We start from the raw sequence: 11,565 nt of genomic DNA, 5'->3' as shown, positions 1-11,565 counted from the left end.
AGGCTGGAACGACATTCCTCTCAGGAGGCTGGGGCAGCCTTAGCCACTCTCATGGAGGAAAATACTGAAGAAGAGAGGCAGGGGAAAGTTGTGGCTGGAAAACCCACAGCTAAGCAAGCTAAGCCAAGCTGTCACTAAAAAAGGTATAATTATGCCTTTGTGATCCCCTAGAAAAATTTTTTCTTGAAAATCACAGCCATCTGTACTCCCAGTCAGGGCAAAGAGGGCTCAGTGTGGCTCCCATTCAGGGCAAAGGGGCTCAGTGTGGCTTCACCACAGTCTGGAATGGGGAGAGTCTGCCAAGTGACATTGACCAAGGTAGACTCAGTAGCTAGTTATATCTATGATTGCCACCAGGCACTCCCGAAGTAGAAAACACCATCCCTGCCACTGGGAGGAGTATAATTAAATAATTTTATTTATTTTTAAAGCTAAAAGATCTGAAGCAAAATGTTAAGACTCAACATGTTGAGTGGTAGGTGTTTGCTGTATTTTCTCTACTGTGTGATCTAAAGATTTCATTAAGAAACGTATCTGAAAGAATGAAACACATGTAACATTCACTCAGTCAAGTTTATTGAACTTACTGTGTGCTCAGCACCGCCCTAGGCAGTAATATGAGAAAAATCACAAAACAAGATAACAAGAGAAAAATATACTCCACACTCTTACTAATTTGCAGTCATTTTCATGTTGCTTTGTTAAGTGTTCTTAGGTCTTTGGGGGTATGTGGTCTTCCCCTTTCCCCATGCCCGCTAAAGCTTCTGGCACTGTTGAATTATGTGCCAATATGACCATCCCCTGAGGAACAGAGCATGGGACAGGAAGAGTGGCTTCCTGTTGATGATGCAGTCAAGGGTTGGCCAGGGCTAGGGTGCCATGGCAGGGGAGACATGCTGAAGAGGAACCCATCACCCTGGAGGGCTCAGGTCACTCAGTTAATCCCAGGAAGGCCAGACTTGGGGAAGCCACAGAGAAGGCCTTAGAGGATGTGCTCAAAGCATTAACACTAAGAAAATGAAGCACAGCTACATGCGCTCCTGGATACCACCAGACTTCTCACCTCTCTCTTTTCCTCCTGATCTTTGCTAACACCAGGCACTAGCACCACCAGAGGCCAGGCCAAAGGGGAAGTCTGGTGCCCAGTGAAGAAGTAGAGAAGGTCCAGCATATAACCCATGATGCCCAAAAGAAGGCAGGACAGAGGCAGCAGAGAAAGGGCAGAGGTATGTAGCAGAAGGGGCTACTTTGTGCTTAGTCAAAGACCCTGGGACAGGGGTTGGTTTCTGTGCAAAGGGTAGTTTGGTTCTATACAGCTAGCAGGGTCCCCCAGGGAATGAAGCTGCACAGCACGGGAAGGAAATCCAAGCTGTGCATGGACCGCCTTGGCCCCACACCAGGCATGTCCCCAGGCTTACTGTGCCACATGCTGTGGAGTACTGGCATGGGGCACAGAGCAGGCCCAAGCCAACAGGGCTGTGACACGCTTAGATGCCAGATGAACTCTGAACACACTGGGCAAAGAGCTCTTTCTGCCTGGATACGGGCATTACATACAGGCCTCCAACCTGAGTTAGAATAAGGGCTTAGGTCCAGCCGGCAGCCGTGGCAAGGACATTTGTGCCCCTGAGGGTCAGATCCCAATGAAACCATCATGGGGATGACAGAAAGGGCACCTCAGCTAGGGGGAAAGCAAAAATGGCAGTGCTATGGCCTCTTCTCACTGGCAACATGGCCAGGTAAAAGAAAGAAGCCTTGGAGGAGTAGGAGGGTGCCCAGGGGCCACAGCTCCCTCTGTCTCACTCTCAGCTCAGAGCCAGATCTCATCACTGCTCACACTGGACACTCGATAGCTGTAGCTCAGCACTAGGAGGCAGGTGAAACCTGCAAGGTCAGAGATGCCCAGGAGTCTCGGTAACCCTCATTCTTGGAAGTTGGGAGACCACTCTGCCCCTGGGAACTCAGAGGCACAAGCACCAGGACTAAGGAGCAGAGGAGGAGGGTACCTCAGCTGGTGAGGAGTCTGCTGGACTCTGGGTCCAGAAGTTCTGGCTGGTTCTGGTCTGCTGGTTTCTCTGTTGGGTGGCAAAGGGGGTGGTGCCCAGGATAAGGAGTGTGCCTGATGAAGCAAGGTGTCGCTTTTTATTAAAGGCACCTTTAAAGACAATGCAGGGGCAAACAGAAGGTCCTAGAAGTACCTCGGGAATCTGGAGTGAGGTCTTTGAAGCTGAAGGTTGGACAGGAGTGACATGTTCTCTTGTGACAGATACACGCTGTTGAGCTTAAGGTTGTCGTAGTCACTACAGGGCAGATACGCCCTGGCTCCAGCAGGCAGGTTCCTGCTTTTGGGCCTGTTCTAGAGCAACTGCAGATTCCCACCTATCCCCGTGCTGCATCTCCATTCAGCCCATCCACTCAACCCCAGAAAGAGTTACCTAGAGATCAGAGATGGGTACTGGGACAGGCTCAAGGAGAAAGAAATCATGCCACTGTTCTCAGTGTGCCCACTCACTCTGGGCTCTGCCCCACCTGCCCTATCAGACCGGGATCCTCAGGCAAGGGGTCTCTCAAGTGCCCAGCACTAGCTCTGGGACCGGGGTGCTGTTCCCGGTGCCCAACCTGCCATCTGGGATGGCCACACCTTGGGGTACTTGCTCTGCCCAGCCCTCCTTACTGCCCTGCTGCTCATCTTGACCTCATCTCAACTCCCCCAGCCACCCTCTGCCCCCACTGTTTTGGCCCTACCTTTGGTCTTCTCATTCCTGAAGACCAGGTAGGCCACCAAGGTGCTGAACGCTACCAGGGTGCCCAGGGCAAGCCTTCCAGCCACAACGATGCCCAGCAGTGGCACTTCCATCCAGGAAGTGGTCAGGAGTCCTGCATGTCATCTTTTGGAAGTGGTCAGGAGTCCTGCATGTCATCTTTTGGTTAGATTCCAAGTGGGCAGGGACCCCAGCTCTGAGATGAAATACTCAGTTTGCACTACTCTGTCCTCCCTGCTCAAGGTGGCTGGGACAGCTCATTCGCAAGGGCAACAAATCCTCCCATTTCTGTACTGAGATTCCACACTCACTGGAGGCTTTGCTGGGCCACTTGCTGGCTGTGCTCACCTGGGGTCGTAAGCGAGGCACTGGTGACACCCATATCATTGGTAGCTACCATGGACAGGTTGTGTGACAGGCTGTGGAGCTGCAGCTACACGGTGTGGTTGGTGAGCCAGGGGTAGTTCTGGGCATTCAGTACCAGGAATTTGGAGTTGTTGACAGTCACTGGCCCATCCTGGTCCATCCCGGTGACATAGACAGGTGGGTTGGCAAGGACCAAGGCAAAAAGGACAACCAGGAGGCCCTGGCCCTGAGCTTCCTGGTACTTGGCCCCGACCTGGACAATCTCCAGCTTAACTGGTGCAAAGCAGAGGCCAATATGCTCTCACCACAGCCCCTCATACTCCTTGCCCTTTATTCCCAAACCCAGAAGGGACCTATTTGGATGGTTGAGTCTACCTTATGTGCAGCATTTCGTAGTGATCAGGAGTATAAACTCTAGAGCCAAATGTCCAGATCTGAATCCTGGCTCTGCTACCCACCAGCCGTATAACCTCTGCCAGATTGCTTAACTTCTATGTGCCTGTTTTCTCATTTGTAGTATGAGGATAACACTAGTAATTACCTCATAAGATTATTGTGAGGATTAAAGTGAGTTAATAGTTGCAAAGTGCTTAAGTGTTGGTGAAATGTCCTATTAGACCACCTGCCAGGTGGCTGCTGGGGGTCCCTGGGCAGAGACCCTCTCTCCCTGCCTACTTCAGGGACACTCACATTGCACACTGAGGATGACAGAGGCATTAGCTGACCTGCCACTGCCTGGGTCCTGCAGAGAGCGCTTGCGCTCATGCTAGGCCAACTGGGCAGTAACAGTGAAGGTTCTGGTGCCCCAGAGAAGGCCTCTCTACCCACACTCAGCAGTCCTGAGGTGCTGGCCTCCTGCAGCTGTCTATCCAGGTACAAAGTGTCAGCACCAAGCTGATCAAGAAGGGAAGGCTTTGGTGGTGAGACACCCAGTTGAAAGATTGCATGAGGAGCCAACATGAGAATGAAATGGCAGGCACCAACTTTATTGCGGGGAACGCACACTTCTGCACTAGGGGACCGCATGGGCTCTATACATGTCAGAGACAATAGTGGCATTCTGCCACACATGCATAATAAACAATAAGCTGAGTCATACTTGCATAATTTAGGCTCAGGTGCCTTACTACATTAATGTAACATTTTAAATCCGGAGTCCTATCCCTAGCTGCAAGCCTGGATCACAGCCAGACCTGGGACCCACATTCCACCCCTACAGGGTTGTGGCGTGGGATCTGGCCCAGAGGGCACTACCCTGGGCCCACAATCCACAACAACACTATAAAGAACAACAAAATACTACGAGGCTACAGGCTACAAGGGCTAGGATGGCTACTGTCCACCGCCAGGAAAACTCCAAGGAATTCCACCAAGTTGTCAAGGGGTCTTCTCCCAGGGCATGGATGGCTTGGACTTCAGTATCCAAGCTACCTGGAGAGCTACCTGTGCCTGTTCGGCATGATCAGGAATGTAGACACAGCATTCTACATGGAGTAGGGCACAGGTGCCACCCTGGGCAGTGGTTAGAAGGTCAAGGGCCAAGCGGTTTTGCAGAACTATTTTCTGCATTTGTATGGTTTCATCCATTAAAAGGGTTACAACCTGACGTCTAGCATTCAATGCCTGTGCGGTGTGCTGGGCTAAAGCTTTTACCTGCAATTCTACATCTATGGATCCCACCCCTGGAATGAATAACGCCAGTGGGTAGAACCACCATGGTGCCCGTTTCTGCTGGTGCCAGTGGTGATATATGGGATCCTAATTATGAGACAAGGTAGATAATATGCATCCAGCTAAATAGGGACATCCACATGTACAACGACCAGTCTAATCAGCGGGCAAATAGGGCCAGCCATAGTGCCTGCAGACCCAGAGATACCCTGCAGGTAGCCAGTCGGAGGGCTTGTACCAACATAACATTTCCCATCCCACCAGACCTTGGAAATATTAGAAAGAGTGGCGTTAGCACACAGCTCGGTGGTAGCCACTGCATGATACAGTTGGGCGCAGATCTTACTTCCTCTATTCAGTGAGGGGCCTGCTCCTGCAATTCCACATGTTCTCCCGCCAGCCATCCCCACCCATTGAAAATGGCATAGCCTATGAGGGGCGGGGAGTTGCGATGATTGCAGCAGAGCAGTGCTTCCATGGCCTGCCATAGCTGGTTTCATTCAGGCGTGGTCCAGGTGGGCAGCCACGTCCAGTTCTCAGTCATAGCTGGAGTAATGTGCCACGGCAGTCCCTCAGCCGCTTCCATTGGCAGTTCAGTACACATCCAGCAGCGGGAAACATTGTGTACAGCAGCAAACACATGAGCCTAGGACATGACACTGTTCCTTGTTGGATAGGATAGGATAGAGCAGACAAAGGGACCATTAGGGGCAAGTCCCGTCCTTCCAGGAGGACGCAGGCCACCTGCCCATCTTGAGATAGAAGGGTGGCTGGGAGAAGAGCTGCCCCTGGCCTGTGATACCAGATAGTTTCTCCAAGGGTAGCAGGCCAGGGGGTCTCCACTGGTGTCACAGTATAGAGAGGAATGGGCCAGAGGCTAAGGACAAAACTCCCTATTAACAATGAACCCTCTGCCATCATTGGAAGTGACACTCGCAAGAGCGTGTCCCAAATGCAAATCCAGGTTTCTACTCGCAACCCATTGCATAAGCCCTGTTCCCAGGGCTCCACCCACAGCTCTTGTGTTACCTGTATAATTCAGGGCCACAACCAGGTGGTCTGTTTACCTGCTGCTAAAGGTTCTGGGGCTGGTAAGAGCAAAGCACCTTGGTAGGCTCGGGGCAAGAACTGTTTAGCAGTGGTGCCCGGACAAGCCTGCTACAACCCTGTCAAGGGGAGACAACCCTGTTCACTGGGGCTGCTCATTCAGAAGGCATATAGCCTGTGGGAGGTTAGTATACCAATGGCGCCAGCCAGGGCCCAAGGTGCGCAGTTTATCCATCAGTAAGCCGTTGAATCGCTCCACCATTCCAGCTGCCTGTGGGCGATAAGGAATATGTAACTGCCACCGCACATCATTGGCGTGGGCCCAGGTCTGCACCTCCTGTCCAGTAAAATGAGTGCCTCTATCACTGGAGATTAATAAGGCTGGCCATAGGCCACCGCAAGGTGCTCCAAAGGTGTCACAGTATGGCATTAATCAGCTGCTACCGGCCATGCAAGCCCTAGACCGGTAGCTGTGTCCACACCTGTGAACACATAGTGGTGTTCCCAGTCTGTGGGCAAAGGCCCTTTGTAGTCCACTTGTCATTCCTGGAGTGGCTTAGCCCCATGGGGCACTACCCCCAGGGTACTCTTTACTCGCCATCTCTCTGGGTGCTGCTCAGCACACCAGGGGCATTGTGACACGGCAACTTGTGCTTGTGCCCGGGTCAATGATAGCCCCCATCACTTCGCTACCTGTTGCATGGTACAGGCCCCTAGATGCCCCAGTTTTCAGTAGAGCCAGGGGCCAATATCTGCTGGAACCGGTGGTATACAGGCAGAGCAGACTTGTGCCAGCACATCAGCTACATCATTGCCTGGGGCCTGTAATGGCCAGTGGCTGGGGACATGATATATAGTGGCCCCCTGTTGCAGACCCTGCTTCCAGAGGTCTTCCCGCAACCCCCAGCCCCATAGGGGACGGTGGCCTATCATCCACTCCTGGGCAGCCCACTGGGGTAGCCACAGAGTTAGACCTCAATATACAGCTCAGCTGTCAGTGCAGATATGCACTGCTCCAGTTTCATTCATGAGGACCAATCACGCAGTGTGAAGCTCTGCCCATTGGCTGGATTGGCCGGCACCGGTCTCATACCAAAAGGTTTCTGTGGATGGCTATAACGCCATGGCAGCCCATGTTGGGGGCTGCCCGTGGCATGAGACATATACCAGGCATCTTCAGGGATGGGAGCCCGACCCTCTACATAGGGACTTGGTATGTCCCTGTCTCAGCAGGCTCCACCAGGAGCCTGCACCGGTTCCAATAGGGAGTGCAGTTGGCCTGACAGGGCTCGCAGAGAACTGCGCCCACTGCTCCAGGTATGCCCCCTACTTATTCAGTGTAGGGGTTTGTGCAATTCCCATATGGGGAGTGGTCACCCAAAATTGCAGCCACCCCTCCACGAATACGTGGATTGCGCGGTTACGGGATTGGGGCCAGTGATGGCCTCACTGGCCAGATAGGCTACATATATGGCAGGCAGTTGCTTCTCTATCAGAGAATACTGCGCTTCTGCACCTTTCCTATTGGCTCCTATCGGCACCTTCCAGGAACCATACTTCTGCCACAAGCCCCATCCAAACCCTGTATCATCCACCTGCACTGTAAGCAGGAATAGGAGGGCTGGATCTACTACATGTAGTTTGGTCTTGTGCTACAACTTGCTTTGTAGTCTTAAAGGCCTCTTCTATCTGGGGGGTCCAATCTCACTGGGCACCCCGTTGCACTAGATGGTGCAGGGGTCACATCAAGGAGGCTAAATGAGAAATGAACACTCTCCAAAACCCCAGCTGTCCCAAATAGGTTTGGAGCTGCTTCATGGTTTCAGGTTGGGGATGCGCCTGTATCTTATCAATCACCAGCTCTGGCATTACTTTTGTCTTACCCGACCAGGGAACTCCCAAGAATTTGACAGAGAACCCAGGTCCCTGGACCTTGTCCTCATTGTATGCCCAACCCCAGTTGGTGAGAGCTTCTCGCAGGCTGGTCACTGCTACTTCTAGTTCTGTAAGAGAATCAGAGGTTAGCATTATATCATCAATATAATGATACAAGTACACTGCAGGCAGTCGTTTCCACATGGCTAAATCTTGAGCCACGAGACCATGGCACAAGGCAGGACTGTGCAGATAGCTCTGGGGAAGGACGAGGAATGTCCACTGTTGCCCTTTCCAGGTGAAGGCAAACTGTTTTGGACTTTCTGGGGCTATGGCAATAGAGAAAAAGGAAGCTGCCAAGTCCACCACATAATGGTGTCGTCCAAGTTCATGTGACAACTGGTCCATGATGTCCATGACATTCGGTATGGCAGCATGCAGGGGTGGCGTAACCTTATTCAGCTTCTGATAGTTGACTGTCATGTGCCACCATCTTCACTGGCCACACAGGGGAGTTGTATGGGCTATGAGTAGGATGAATGACACCGGCTTCTTCCAGCTTTAGAATGGTGCATCCTATTTCCTCATGGTTGCCTGGCAGGCAGTACTGCTTTGTATTCACCACCTGGGTAGCCTGGGGCAACACCAATGGGGTATGGCGTGGACATTCCTGGATAATAGTTTTCACCACCTGGATACAAAGACAAAATTCACCAGCAGTGGTATTTACAGTCAAGTCTCACAAAACATCAATCCCTAAATATATTCCTGTATGGAGGATATGTACGCTTGGTATGTTCGAGGAGACAATCTGCCAATACCTAATGTCATAGGGACCTGCTGCATGTGAATGATTCGACCCCCATAGCCTTCTATGGTTGCAGTGGGCCTGGAAAACTTGTCCAGATTCCCATAGAGCAGGGTGTTGTCAGCACCAGTGTCCACGAGGGCTAATACTCTCTGCACATTGCGGGGGGACCAATGTATAGTCAGTTCTACACACGGCCTCTGGTCAACCGGCTCCGCCGCCAACCGGGTTTCGCGGCCGAATTCCTAATCAGGGAGATAATCGGCCAGCTGCACCTCACGGGTTGTGGCTTTCCCAGGAATAGGAGTGAACTGCTGGTCAGGGCCAGCTGATTCCACAGCGCCAGCAGCACTTCATTAGGATGCTGCTCGATCTTTTCTGCAGCGACCCCTGCTGCGAGGAGATCAAACCACATTTGCCTGCGGCTCACTTTCACGGCTTATTGAGCTGGGCGCTGCCCCGCCCCCCACTTTGGCTACACCTTTGTCCATGCACTAATTGGTTTGGGAGTGCAGCATGCGCTTGAGTGGAATGCTCCTTGCATTTCACTTCCACATCCCCAAACCTTGCCATGGCAGATGTTACCTCATGGATCCGCCTATCCACATAAGTGGCCAGCAGTGCTGCCATGGTGCCAAAGGTACCACCCCGGCCAGAGGTCAAGATCAAGTCCTTCATACAGGTTGTAAATACCTCCTCATTGGGGCTAGTGTTCTGGGCGCGAAACATCATCTCTCACATGCCCATTTCCTGAATTATCTGGACCAGATCTAAGTATGTGGTCCATCTGTTCACTGTCTCTGGCAGCTCCCCAGGGTCAGCCCACACTGTCTGTGCAGCGGACATGAGCCTGTACCCCACGCCATACGTGCCACATTCTGGAGGTGCTGCCTGAGGGACGGTATCACAGAGGCCAGCTGAGCCATCATTCTGGAGATAATTCAGGCCCTTCAGCCTCGTCATCCCACAGCTGCAGCAGACACCCCGGAACCATCTTCTCGGCTCTCTGCCGTACCTGTTTTGTCGGGTCTCGGAGTTCAGTGGGAATGTACTGGATCAAGGTGGTATGCTTTTTAGCTTGGCGGCGGGGTGGGGGGGGGGCGCGCGTCACCAGCTTGCCTCCCTGGGGCCAGCGGCTGCTCTACTTCAACCTGCTGTCGTATCACCAGCTGCACCTGTCGCGGTATTGCTGGCGGGCTTCCAGACCAGGACGATGGCAGTGACCCGTCAGGGCCCTTCAGCATGTGTTCCACTGCTGCCAGCCACCTTTCCAGTGCTTCTTCCTTACGTTGTAATTGTTGCACCCGCTGAGCCTGTTCCTGAACCTCCAGACTGGCCTGCTGCAGCACCACTAGGAACATCCAGGCCGCCCGACCCGCTGCCTCCTGATGAGTGATCGGGCCATTTGGCTTCAGCAACTCCAGGGCTTTCCGGAGGTCCTCTGGACACAGCCTCACCCCATCCCAATCTTCCAGGGACGTCCATGTAGCCAGATATGTGGCCATAGGATACCACTGGAAGGTGGGGGGGCCACATGTCCTCCACCTGGGTACGGTTCAGAGTGCTGGGGGCTGTACTCATCTCATCCTGCCGGCTACGCCACATGTCAGTGCCAAACTGATCAAGAAGAGAAGGCTTCAGTGGTGAGATGCCCAGCTGAAAGAATGCACGAGGAGCCATCATGAGAATGAAATGGCAGGCACCAACTTTATTGCGAGGAGCACGCGCTTCTGGGCTAGGGGACCACATGGCTTTATATACGTCAGAGAACAACAGTGGCATTCTGCCACACCTGCATAATAAACAATAAGCTGAGTCATACTTGCATAAGTTAGGTGCAGGTGCCTTACTATATTAATGTAACATTTTAAATCCGGAGTCCTATCCCTAGCTGTGAGCCTGGATCACAGCCAGATCTGAGACCTACACAAAGCCAACTGGGGGTGCCAGGCCCCCCTGCCATTTGGCAGGTGAAGACATGATGGCATTCATTCTCCCGAAGTGCCCGCTCAGCACCAGGCCTGGCCATCGATTTGTGGCACCAACTTCCCACAACCTGGAAGCAACAGGGGATTGTGGGGTAGGGTTGGTCCTGTTCTGTAAGGAAGATGAGGTCCAGTTACAGAGAGGCTGTAGGCAGAGAGACTGGAGTACCTGGGTTCTCTCACCAGGGACTGGCTGGATCTTGGGTAGGTGGGTGAGGGGAACCCAATTCTGATGACTGCAGCCTGAAGTGGGTATCCAAGCCAAAGGCGCAGACAAGGAAGGGAATTGACCCCAGAAGTGCTTGGTCAAGAGATGCAGAAGGGTGTACCTGAGCTTAAAGGCTGGCAGGAGCAGCAGTGTTGTGTGTGGGAAGGTAGCTGGACGTGGGGGCAGTGCCATGGTGGCCCTGGCCTGGGATCCACGTTGCTGAGAGAAGGGGGTGGGTCTTGACATCAATCAGGTAAGATCAGGCAAGCTTAGTAATTCCTCCAGGAATTAACTCCAGAAACAAAAATGCAGACCGACCCACAGGGGCGAAGGCAAAGACGCGAACATCCAAGCCCAAAAGCCCAAACCCACGCAGCACATAACCTGTACCTGCGGGCGCAGAACTGAGCTCTGACTCTAGTGGACAAACAGGCGCATTCCCACAGACACACACAAACGAGCAACCGTTCAGCCCGTCCGAGGCCCAGATGCACACAGATACTAGGGCTACATATGCCCCTCCCCCAAAGGGACCCTCCGTCTCTGCCCCATCTTCCCCAGACCCCATCTTTCGCCCTACGATTCCTTTCCCATCTTCTGGTTGCTCTGGCGGATGCGGGCTGAGGCGGAGGTGATCCAGAAGGAAGGGGTCACCAAGCATTCTCGCCCCGCCTTCAGGGAGGCTTACCTGGGTCCCACCCCGAGCTAAGCCAGAGCAACTGCTCAGGTCTGATGAGCACTGCAAAGCGCTGCAGAGCGCTGCAGAACACTGCAGGGGCCCGGCTGCGCCAGGCCGGGCCGGTCAATGCCGGGCCGGTCAATGCCGGGCCGGTCAATGCCGGG

General features: G+C 53.1%; 1 protein-coding gene across 1 annotated transcript in view; it reads right to left on the bottom strand.

Annotated features, from left to right (window-relative positions):
• Nucleotides 1-10,208: 10,208 nt before the first annotated feature.
• TTC36 (tetratricopeptide repeat domain 36) overlaps nt 10,209-11,565 on the bottom strand; it is a 5,371-nt gene continuing 4,014 nt past the window's right edge. The window contains exon 3 of the mRNA XM_015589935.2: nt 10,209-10,321. Within this exon, the coding sequence (XP_015445421.2) occupies nt 10,209-10,321 (113 nt within the window). The remainder of the gene's footprint in view (nt 10,322-11,565) is intronic.

The sequence above is a fragment of the Pteropus alecto genome, unplaced genomic scaffold (genome assembly GCF_000325575.1).
Source record: "Pteropus alecto unplaced genomic scaffold, ASM32557v1 scaffold215, whole genome shotgun sequence".
Taxonomy (NCBI): Eukaryota; Metazoa; Chordata; class Mammalia; order Chiroptera; family Pteropodidae; genus Pteropus; species Pteropus alecto.
Note: the sequence above shows the minus strand (reverse complement) of the source record. Positions and strands in the feature narration are given on the sequence as shown.